The 12,733-nt window shown below is 36.7% G+C and overlaps 1 protein-coding gene and 1 long non-coding RNA gene across 18 annotated transcripts in view; one reads left to right on the top strand and one right to left on the bottom strand.

Annotated features, from left to right (window-relative positions):
• Positions 1 to 12,733, top strand: part of LOC311617600 — a 1,721,005-nt gene that overhangs the window by 695,058 nt on the left and 1,013,214 nt on the right. The gene's annotated exons all lie outside the window — the stretch shown is intronic.
• Positions 1 to 12,733, bottom strand: part of BBX (BBX high mobility group box domain containing) — a 287,922-nt gene that overhangs the window by 95,687 nt on the left and 179,502 nt on the right. For all 10 annotated transcript variants that reach the window (XM_084874024.1, XM_084874015.1, XM_084874016.1 and 7 more), the window contains one exon: positions 9,218 to 9,388. In XM_084874024.1, the coding sequence (XP_084730150.1) occupies positions 9,218 to 9,379 (162 nt within the window). In that variant the 5' untranslated portion in view covers positions 9,380 to 9,388. The remainder of the gene's footprint in view (positions 1 to 9,217; positions 9,389 to 12,733) is intronic.

A 12,733-nucleotide genomic window follows, 5' to 3' on the forward strand; every position in this document is an offset into this window, starting at 1 on the left:
AAATACTATGGTGATAGGAATAAACTCATCTAGGCCTAAACCTTCAAAATCAGTTCTGAATCCTCACTTTTTCTAAGCATTTCATTTCATTCGAGGTCTTCAAGGACTCTGCAAAGCTCTGATCCTGTCCACTGCACTGCATCTGTGCAAGGAGGTAGTTTCTCATTGCTACTAACTCACTCCACTCCAGCCTATGACCTAGTCTTCCTGCTTTTAACCTCTTATAAATACTTCCTGGATCTAGTTGAAGATTATATTTCTTAAAGCATATCTTTGATCACAGAATCTCACAATATATTAGCATCATCAATCATCTAATTCTAAATTATGATTTTATAATATATCTTAGAAACATTGCGACCACGAACAGAAGTCCAGAATCCTTATTAAAAACATTTCTTTAATTTATTGTTTAATAGTTAAAATCAAGAAGATCGAGGTTGTTGTTAGTCTGCATTGTACAGTAGGGCAATAGTTCTTAAACTTGGGTGGGCACTGAAATCCTAAAAAATCTTGTTAAAACAGATTGTTAGGTCCCATTCCCCGAGTTTCTGCCTCTGTAGATCTGGAGTTGGCCTTATAAATTTATATTTCTAACAAGTTCCCAGTTGATGCTGATGCTTCTGGTCTGAAAATCACACTTGGAGAAAGACTATCAATATATAAGGCAACCATATTTTTTATATACTGATAAGATACTCTTGGACAAATCACTAGCTTAATCTAAAGTAGTATTTTTTTAAAAAGTCTTTTAAGTTTAAAGTAAGTATTGCAAGTGCATTTAATTAAGCATCAATTATTTTCAAACACAAATACTATAGAATAAACTTAAAATCATAGCAATCTGATTTGGAAATCCATTATAGATTATTACTGGGTTGAAGGCTACAGATTTGTTTTTCTTATTACGTATAGAATTATTAACAATAATTTGAATATTGAAGCAATATTTATTTAGCATTCTGAAACTAAGAAGCTAAAGAAAAATCAGGCATTAAAAACTGTATTATGGGGAGAAAAATGGTGGCTGAATAGGCTGGCCTGTTGTGCACCTCATCCTAGGCCAAACTGGAAACACATCTATACTGGAGAACATTCAGCTATAATTACCAACTGAGGTCCAGCTGAGGAGGAGGCATATCAAGGAAGGACAGAAAACACCTGGAGACTGGTAGGAAGGGCAAGGTCCTGAGGAGCTGATCCAGGAGGGTCTGTCCCCTCAAAAGACAGAGGCCCAGAACACAGGCTGGGCTCTACAGCCTGGAGCACCAGAGCCCATACCAGCAACCCACTGAAAGTCCACCATTAGAGGTGACAGACCTGCTGGCGCAACAGAGCCTGGGGCCAGGGAACAGAGCCAGGAGGAAAGCAAGCCATGGTTTCCTTTTGGTTTTCTTTCTTTGTGCGCCCCCTCAACTCCTCCACGCCCCCCCCCCCCCCCCACACACACACACACACACGCGCACCCAGCACAGCAGTTTTCATTTGTAGCTACTACTCACCCAAGGTTTTGGGGCAGGGGGGAGATGCGGACTTGAGGTGCCTAAGTAGAGGCTGGGGTGGGAAGCATTGCAGGGAGACTTTGAAAAACAGCATCCAGAAACTTTGGGTAATAGGCCCCCAAAACCAAAACGGCATTTTTCCTGAGAGGAGCTACTTACTAGCTGCTCCCAGAAGAGGCAGGGCAGGAAGAGAAAAAACCAGCCCTAGGTGATATTGCTTGCCCCGCCCTCAGGAGCCCTGCATGCCATACCCTGCATTTTGACCTTTTCAGAGGACACAAAATCTGAGGCTAAGTTTACGGGTTTGAATAGTCTCAGGGTGCCTTCAGTAACTGGACTGAAGGAGGGGCCATCCACCTCACTAACCTGGGAACCATACTGATACTTTCCCCACACAGAGAACTGATTCCACCTAACCCTTCAGTCTACATACAAGATACAAGGATCTCTGTCAAAACAAAGACGGAGTAATATTTTTGGCCACTCACTGAGGAATAGCTCTTGGACAGGGAAACACACCCACCACATTCCCTGAAAGGTAAGGAGCACCTCTCCTGCCTACAGCCCTTTCAGAAAGGGAGTTTTTAGTGACTGAGATTGACAGCTGGCTAGCAGGCAAAGGCAGGCAGAGGCCAGACCTGGAAACCGGGGAAGTTTGCTGGCCTGGGCCCCAGGGTGCTAACAAAACTACTCTAGAGGGCAGATTGGGTCCTCATGCTTGCAACCAAGGCCTGTGGAGACAGACACAAACGGTGGTACAGTAGATCGCTTGGAGATTCAAGCAGGTTGTTGAAAGCCAAAAAACAATCACTGACTTGGTTAGCACCTAAGTACCTGACGGGAAACCCAGAATTAACAGACAGAACCTAAGAGTGGAATCCAAAGTGAGCTCTCAAGGGGCACTAAACTCCGCTGAAAAGAAGGCCACTTCTTTTTTTTAAATGTTTTTCTCTTTTTCTCTGCTGTTTTCTTTTCTCTTTTTTCCTCCCGTTTTTCTTGTCTTTTCTTATTTTTCTCTTTCCTTTCTTTTGTACCTTTTAAATATCTATCTACTTTATCTGCTTTATTGATTGTTATTATTCTAGTCTCTGTTGTTTTGTTCATCTATCTAATTTTCCTCTTCTCTTTTCCAAATCAAATATTTTTCATTGGTCTTTTGTCAGTACTTATTCTCCCCCCCCCCGCCCCCCTTTTTTTTTTCCTCCTGCTTTCTCATCTTGTTTATTTTATTTTAGGTCTATCTGTTATCTCCTCTATTTTACTTTTCCAATTTTCTTTCTTGTCATTTCTTTTCTCCTTCCCTTATTTTAAACCCTTTGCCTTTCCCTACTCCTCATTGTTATATGAATTTTCTTTATTTCAGCATCTCACCTATAAATTCAGCCCTTCCTTTTCTAATTTTGTTTATGCTTTTTTATTTTGTTTTGTTTTGTTTTCTCCTCATATTTTTTCTTGATCTCTTTTCTCTTTCCTAATGCTCTCTTCTCTAGTGGTTGCTTTTGTTGATGCTGTATTGGTATCATGTACATTTCTGTTTTGTTTCTTCTGGTTAGTGTTTTGTTGTATTATATTTTGTTCTGTTTGGTCAGCACCTCCACAACAGCTCCCAAGATGCAGTGAGGGGTCAGCCAGTCTGAAAGAAGACTCCATCCACAAACGGGACAATAACAAGACCCAGTCACAATAGGAGAATCCAAATATCTCAAGTAAGAGGCTTTCCTAGAGCACCCCGTTCAGGAGATCTAAGGAAATGCACCATGGGGTCCCATAAAAAATCTACTACATAAGACCACCCCACAAAATCTGAGAAGAGTAGCAGTTTGCTCTAATATATAGGAATAAAATGAAGGAACAGCAAAATGGAGAGACAATGAAACATCCCCAAATAAAAAAAAAAGGGAGGAATTGCCAGGAAATAAACTCAATGAAATGATGGTAAACAACTGGTTAGATTAAATTCAGAGTTAGTGGTAATACAGGTGCTCAAACAATTCAGTGAGAACTACCAGCAGCTTAAAACAAATTATTAGGGTCTTAATGAGAGCTATACCAACATGAAAAAAGAGGTAGAAATAAGGATCAATTGTAAATGAGGAATGACATAGCTAAAATAAAGAAAACCATGGAAGAATTAAACAGTATACTAGAAGAAGCTGAGGATTGAATCAGCAAGTTGGAAGTCAAGGTAGAAAACAAATATTCAGAGCAGCAAATGGGGGGGGGGGGGGGGATTTAAAAAGCAGTAGAGTCTAAGGGAACTTTGGGAAACATAAAATGGAAGAAAAAAAAATTGCCTCAAAGGAGTACCAGAAGGAGCAGAATCTGAAAAGAATAGAAAACTTGAAGAAATAATGAAGGAAAATTTCCCTAACTTGTTGAAAGAAAAAGTCACTTAAATTCAGGAAACACAGAGCGTCACTATCAAGATGAACCCCGAAAGTCCCATACCTAGGCACATAATAATGAAAATGCCAAACATTAGAGACAAAGAAAGAATCTTAAAGGCTGCAAGAGAGACAGAAAGTTAGCTACAAGGAAGCTCATATTTGATTGTCAGATGACTTCTCCATAGAAACACTTCAGGACAGAAGGGAATGTCATGAAGTATACAAGGTAATAAAAACCAAGGAACTGAACCCAAAGCTACTCTATCCAGCAAGGCTATCATTCCAAATCAAAAACTAAAACAGTTTATTACCACCAAACCTGCACTGCAAGAAATTCTAAAGAGACTATTGTAAGAAAATAAAATAAAGAGAACACAGGCATAAAGAATAAGAATGTCAATAAATAAGTACCCAATCAATAATAATGTTAAATGTAAAGGGCTTAAATGTTCCAGTAAAAAGACATAGGGTAGCTGAATGGATAAGAAACCATGACCCATATATAAACTGACTACAAGAGACCCACCTCAGAACAAAGACTCACACAAAAGTGAAGGGATGGGGGAAAAATTAACAAGCAAATAAAAATGAAAAAAGCTGGGGTGGCAATACTTATATCTGACAAAATAAACTTCAAAGTGAAGGCCGTAACAAGAGATAATGAAGGCCACTTTATAATACTAAAGGGATAAATACAACAAGAGGATATAACAATGGTAAACATTTATGTACTAAATATAGGAAAATTAAAAAAAAAAAAATCCTGGAGGATTTCAAGGGAGAGTCTGACATCAACACAATCATAACTGGGGACTTTACACCCCACTGACATCACTGAAGAGTCTTCTAGACAAAAAAAAATCAACAAGGAAACAGCAATCCTAAACAACACACTAGAGCAGATGGAATTAATATTTTCAGAATATTTAACCCCAAAGCTATAGAATATGCATTCTTCTCAAGTGCACATGGGACATTTTCAAAGATAGAACACATGGTTAGGACACAAATTAAGTCTCTCAAGTTCAAGAAGATTGAACTCATATCAAGCATCTTCTCAGATCAAAATGGCATGAAATTAGAAATCAATTAAAACAAGCAAACACACACACACACACACACACACACACACACACACACACAAAAACACATTCAAACACAGGAAGGCTAAATAGCATGCTACTAAATAATGAATAGGTTACAAAGAGATCAAGGAAGAAATAACACATAGCAACCCAAAATCTATGGGACACAGTGAAAGCATTCCTGAGAGGGAAGCTCATAGCACTAAAGATCTACCTAAAAAAAACAAGAAAAACTTTTCATAAGTTGTCTAACCCTACAACTTAAATAACTAGAAAGAGAATAAGAAAAGCTTATAATAAGTATAAGGAAGGAAATAATAAAGATCAGAGTGGAAATAAATGACATAGAGCCTTAAAAAACAAAAACAAAAACAATACAAAAGACCAACAAAACCAAGAGCCAGTTCTTTCAAAAGATAAGCAAGGTTGAGCCAGACTCAAGAAAAAAGAGAGAGGACCCAAACAACCAAAGAAAATCAGAAATGAAAAAGCTGAACTGACCCCACAGAAATATAAAAGATTATACAAAAACAAAACAAAACAAACAACAACAACAAAAAAAACACCATATGAATGACGGCATTTCAATAAACTGGAAAACCTGTATGAAATGGACATATTACTAGAGAAAATACAGTATTCTAAAACTCAATCAGGAAGAATCAGAAAACCCCAATAGGCCGACAACTACTGATGAAATTAAAGCAGTAATAAAAAAAAAAATTCCAGTTGGCTTCACAAGGGAATTTCACCAAACATTCAAAGAAGCAACACCTATCCTGCTACTATTTCAAAAAATTCAAGAGGAAAGAACACTGTCAAGGTCTTTTATGAGGTCAGCATTACCATAATTCCAAAACCAGAGAAATACTACAAAAAAAGAGATTTACAGCCCAATATCCCTTATGCTAAAATCCTCAACAAAATTTTAGCAAATTGGATCCAGCAATACATGAAATGACCATACACCGTGACCAAGTGGGATTTATTCCAGGGATGCAAGGCAGATATGATATTCTCAGATCAATAAATGTGATATATCAGATAAACAGATTGCAAGACAAAAATCAAGATTTCGATTGTTGCAGAAAAAGCATTCAACAAAATCCAACACCTTTTTCAATAAAATCTCTCAGCAAACTGGGATTAGAGGGATCATATTTCAACATATTAAACTCCGTATATGACAAACATACAGCAACATCATACTCAATGGGCAAAAATTAAAACCATTTCCCCAAAGAACAAGAAGAAGACAGGGGTGCCCACTTTCACCACTCCTGTTCAACATTGTACTGGAAGTCTTAGCCATAGTGATCAGAAAAAAATAAAAAAAAGAAAAGGCATCCAAATTGGAAAGGAGGATGTAAAACTGTCATTATTCACAGATGACATGTTATTGTATTTAGAAAAACCAAAAGATGATAAAAAAAAAAAAAAAAACTACCAGGTTTGGTAAATGAATTCGGCAATGCAGCCAGAGACAAAATTAACACCCAGAAATCCTGGTATTTTTATACAATAATAAAGAATTCTCAAAAAGAGTAACTAAAAAACAAACAAAAACAAAGAAACAACAAAAAAAAAATCCTATTTACCACTGCAACAACAACAAAAATAAGATATTTAGGAAAAATTTAACCAAGGAGGTAAAAGACCTATACTCTACAGGACATTGAAAAAGAGAAGATATAAGCAAAGTACGATAGAAGAATATACTGTGTTCACGGATTGGTAGAATTTAACGTAATTAAAATGCCCAAACTATCCAAAGCAAGCTATAGATTCAATGTAATCCCTATTAAAATACCAATGGAATATTTCAAAGATCTAAAACAAATACTCCAAAAATTTATATGGAACCAAAACAGACCTCGATTGGCAGCAGCAGCAACCTTGAGAAAGAACAAAGTTGGAGGGGTCACGATATCAGATATCAAGTTATTCTACAAAGCCACTGTAATCAAAAGAGCCTGGGACTAGGACAAGAATAGGCATACAGACCAATGGAACGGAACAGAAAACGCAAAAATTGACCCACGTCATTACGCTCAATTAATATTTGACAATGGAGGCAAGAGCATACAAAGTCAAGACAGACTCTTCAAAAAATGGTTTTAGAAAAATTGGACAGGTGCATATAAAAAATGAAACTAGACAATCAGCTTACACCATAAACAAGAATAAACTCAAAATGGATAAGAGATTTAAATGTAAGTTGTGAAACCATAAAAATCTTAGAAGCCATCGGTAGCAAAACCTCAGACATGGGTCTAGGGATACATGTCCTAGGGCCGTGGTCAGCAAACTGCGACTCGCAAGCCACATATGGCTCTTTGGCCCCTTGAGTGTGGCTCTTCCACAGATTACCACAGCCTTGGCGAGTCTATTTTGAAGAAGTGGCATTAGAAGAAGTTTAAGTTTAAAAAATTTGGCTCTAAAAAGAAATTTCAATCATTACACTGTTGATATTTGGCTCTGTTGACTAATGAGTTTGCTGACCACTGTCCTAGGGCAAAGGAAACTAAGGAGAAAATAAATAAATAGGACTACTTAAAAATAAAAAAGAGAGCCCACTGCATGGGAGAACATTATTTGCCAATGATAAATCTGGTAAGGAGTTAATTTCCAAAATATGTATGGAACTCATAAAACGTAACTAAATGAAGAGAAACAATCCAATTGAAAAATAGGCAAAGGACCTAAATAGACACTTCTCCATACATACAGATGGCTAAGAGACATGAAAAAATGCTCAAAGTCACTGATCATCAGAGAGATACAAATTAAAATGACAATCAAATATCACATCATACCTGTCAGAATGGCTACTATCAATACAACAAATGACAAGTGCTGGGTAGGATGTGGAGAAAAGGTAATCCTAGTACTTTGCTGTTGGGAATGCAGATTGGTGCAGCCATCATGGAAAACAGTATGGAGTTTCCTCAAAAAATTAAAAAAGAACTGCCATTTGACTCAGTGATACCACTTAGAAGAATATATCCTAAGAAACCGAAAACACCAATCAAAAAGAATGTATGCACCCTTATGTTCACAGCAGCACAATTTACAATAGCTAAAATCTAGAAACAGCCCAAGTGTCCATCAGAAGATGAATGGATAAAATCGCTATGGTACAATTACACCATGGACCACTATGCATCAGTAAAAAGGAAGGATCCAATGAACAAAATAAACTAATGAATAAAATAGATACAGATTCATAGAAGCATGAAGCAGACTACAGAATCTTAGAAGGAATGCAGGGGTGGTTGGGTGGGTGGGTAGAAATCAAACAAAGAACTTGTGTGCATAAATGTAAAACCCATGGACACAGATAGTAGTGTGGTGAAGGCTTGGCATGGGGGAAGGCAAACATTAAAAATGTGTTTACCAAATTTATAGCGACACAAAATCTGTACTCATTTATTCTTCCACTGAGCATATATCTATTCAGTATCTACTATGTGCCAGGCACCATTCTAAGTTCTAAGGAAGGAGAGGAACACAAAAGGGGCAAGATCTTATCGAATTTATATTCCAGAATAGCAAAACAGACGTGAACAAGGACAGTTAAACAAAGCAAATAGTCAGAAGTGCTATGAAGGAAATCCTTTGATCTGGAATGAGATGGGTGGAAAGGAATGAAATGATGAGATTCCCATCTGTTGGGGATATAGTCCTAATGATGAGGAGTTATGCCAAGATCTGGAAGAATATGTGGCTTTGTAAGGCCACCTGCATGGGTGTGTGTCTTTCTAAATAAGAGTGGGATGCTCAAGTGTGAGTCCAGAGAAGGAGACTTGAAGGACTGACTGCCACTGAGGCTTGGTGGGGTGAGAACAGCCAGATGCCACAGAGATGAGGGCCTGAACAGCTCTGAGACTGCTATGGTGGCAGGGCCAGACTGGAAGCAATAAAAGAGGTCAGATGGGCAACAGGTGGGTGCGGGTGAGCACACCACATTTTCTGAATTATCACCATCTCTACTGCATCTTCATATTGCTTTCTAATCATTAGTTAATTGATGGAAATACTATTTAAGGGAGGATCTGTTTAGTCTAAACTATTAGGAAGTACAGACACTTCGAGAATCATCAATAAAAATGTAGATTAATAATTAAATAGGATTTACGTTCCACAGACTTTTAGAAATGCATCTTTCACACCACAGGCATTCACTGAAGTTTCTAGGATAAATGCTTAAACTTAAAACGTCTATAATAAATAGAGGAATTGCCTTATCAATATCCTCCTCTTCGTCTTCCTCTTCCTCCTCTTCTGAAAAGTCCAGAAGCTTCTTGGCCAGCAGCGGATGCCACTGGAGACACTTCCGCTTTGGTCGTTTTCCAGCCCCTTCTCCTTCTGCTGAATGATCTTTGTTTCTATTACTGCCTTTCATTACTGTGACCTGTGGGAAGGGAACAGGGGAGAGAAACAGAAGTCAAAGTAAATTTGATTACAATTAGTTTATTTAGCTTTCTTAGCTTTAATTGGATTGTAGTTTGTTTGTTTTCTGTGTTGAATTATAGTTTTAATGATTAAAGTGCCTACCAAAACTCAGGCATTTTCTGAATTCAGTAAAAATTTCAAGTACACAAATTAAGCATTCATTTTATTGTGCCAAATTGAGCTAATAAAATTTGCCTTTTATGAAATCTACTTTCTTGTACTCTGTAACTTTGGAACTCAAACCCCAAATAAAGTATTAGGATGATTACAAATTGCTGTCACCCATTCGTATTTATTCAGGGCAGTGCTTCTCAAAGTCTTCCATCAGAGAAATGTGAGAAATGCTCCCAGGGGAGCAGAGGTGCTCACAAAGGTCCTCTGTACCTTCTCCAGGGCTCCTATTACAATCTACATAAACTCTGCATTTTACACTGATAAATCTGAGACTGAAATTATTATTAAATAAAATCACTTCTTTGTAAGAATAAAATGTTTTGAATTTCAAATAAAACTTTCATATAATGACATCTTTTGTTGTTGTTAACCCTCATCAGAGGATTTTTTTTTTTTCCTATCGGTTTTCAAAGACAGGGAGGAGAGAGGGAGGGGGGAGGGGGAAGGGGAAAAAGGGAAAAAGGGGGAGAGGGGAAAAAGGGGAGAAGGAGAGAGGTGGAGAGGGAGAGAAGCACTGATGTGAGAGAGAGACATTGATTGCCTCTCGCAAATGCCCTGGCCTGAGGATCCAACTTGCAAGTCAGGTACATGCCCTTGATGGGGAATGGAACCAGCAACTCTTTGGTGTGCAGGCCAACACTCCAACCGCTGAGCAACACCGGCCAGGACTGACACACATTTGTGAAAAGCGAGTTATGTGCAGCCTCTAAGGACACAGTGCAGGATTACTGTAGTTCAGTCAGTGGAGTGAGTAGCCTCAGTACCCACCTACAATACACAAATCGAAAATCTCTTTGTCTCTCCATTAACATACATGCTGCAATCAGTGACAAAGTTTTACTCCCTGTTTTTCCCCCCATTAATGGTTGACTCGCTGAAACAGCTAGGCAACAGTCAGGCCATGAATGTGACAAAATCTTTTAGAAACCAAAAATTCTACATTACTTTTCAATGACTAAAAAAAAAAAGTTTTTCTCACCAATAAAAACAACACATATATTGTAAAGGAGAAAATAGCATAAAATGATGTTTACCTACATCATCATGCCCAGCCCCAAAGTCCAGAGGTAAACTATAAATGTTGAATTTCTTACATACTTTATCACAATGTTTGATTCTTCATTCATGCATTTGAAGTAATATACAAATTATGGTTTAAACATACTCATGCAAACATTCAAATAATAAAGTTAAAGTTAAATGCCATCAATTTAAATGGTTCATGCTGACAATCACAAACACAAAAGCAGTTGCTCTGAAAACAAAGGATAGTGATCTTTTTTGGTCCGTGTAAGTTTGTCTTGGTCCGTGTAAGTTTGTCTTGGTCCAAATGCTTGAAAAGTAGTATTGATAAACTTTTAAGGCCATGTTTCTAAAAATGGGGTCTACATATAGTTTCAAGATTAACCCAGTTCTCACACCTTCAAAACAATATGGCATAGGCAAATTTATCCTTCCTTAATTATTTCTGTATTTGAGGGTCATGCTTAGGTCTTCAAATTAAAAATAATGACAATAATAATAATAATGTTCCTTCTAGAACTTGTATGCTTTCATCATTTAAAAAATTTAAATATCTGCCCTGGAATTCATTCTGACAAAAGGGGTGAGGAAGAAAAATAGCTTCTTCTTTTCTAAATAATAACTGTTCCAACACCATTTATTAAATAATTCAGGTTTCTCCCATTCCTGTGAAATGCCATTTTTATCCTATCCTAAACTGCCACAGGTGTATGAGTCTATTTCTAAATTCTCTTCCGTATTATCAACACCAACTCCCCCCTTACCTGTCTTGCCTATCCTATCCAATTTTAATATCCTTAAGAACTCCATCATTCTGTACCTTTTTAATATACAAATAACAAATAAACATAGCCATTAATATTTTTAAATTTCCTATATCATACCCTTTTCTCTAAGAGTATCTTGATCATTCTCATTTGGGAATAACTATGTCATATTTCAAAATAAAAATGTATCACAATTTATCCAAATATTCCACTATTGGTGAACACTCAAATTATTTCTTGTGTTGCAATAAAAAAAAAATCATCATTTATTAAAATACTTTTCAAATATTCATTTTGAGAATAATCATCAATTTATTAAAAGCCATGTCTAGTCAAGAAAATGAGGGAGAGAAAACTATGTTCCTGTGGTTTTTTTAAGCAAGAAATTTCTGTTGAGTATCTGAAGCAATTACAAGATTTGTGTGGCTGCCTCAAGAGTACAAGAAGTTACTGAAAACTTGAAATGGAAATACTTATCTGGTTTGCTCTTAATAAAGGAACAAAGATTTCTTGTGAACTGATGACAGACCATTTAACAATTCCCATTTTATCTACAAATAAAAGTTGGCAAGGGCAACCCAATTTCCAAAAATACCAATGTTATATATAGAGAAGAGGAAATGGTTATTTTTGGGGTGTATTAATCACTTCAGAATGAACTGCTTGAGTGATAATTAAACCCATACTTGAAGGCCCAATATTTTATGAGAGAAAACTTTTTTAAAGTAAAATTTACTTTTTAAAAACATTGATTTTAGAGAGAGCAAAAGGGAGAGAGAAACATCAATTTGTTGCTGTACTTATTTATGAATTTACTGGTTGGTTACTGTATGTAACCTACTGGGAATTGAACCCAAAATCTTGGTGTATTGGGAGGACATTGAAGCCAACTGAGCTATCCAGTCAGGGCCACATCTTTAAAGAGTAATAGAAGTCAATGGGAATCTATAAGTTGTTATCAACTAGCGAGGTCAAAGTGATTGATAATGCCTAGAGAAAAATATATCATTTAATCTTAAGGGTTTTATTATGCTATTTCATTTATGTGTGAATGTGTTTAAGTACATGTGGCTTTATGTCTGTATAGATAATTTCAATATTTAAACAGAAAATAGATATCCAGAATCAAATTAATGGATACCGGTGTGGTTTTTGGGTTTAAAATAATTACATTAACCATTCCCACACCTACCTCTACTGTTTTACTTCTTAGCGTGCAGTTGACACGCCACATAAATACTATATATCTCTTCTATACTCCCCAAATTAAACTGTCCTTTCCAAGAAATATGCTAGAAGGATTTTTTATTGCTAATAACACCACATTTTACCTTAAATAA

This window comes from Pipistrellus hanaki (assembly GCF_964339955.1).
Source record: "Pipistrellus hanaki genome assembly, chromosome: 2".
Taxonomy (NCBI): domain Eukaryota; kingdom Metazoa; phylum Chordata; class Mammalia; order Chiroptera; family Vespertilionidae; genus Pipistrellus; species Pipistrellus hanaki.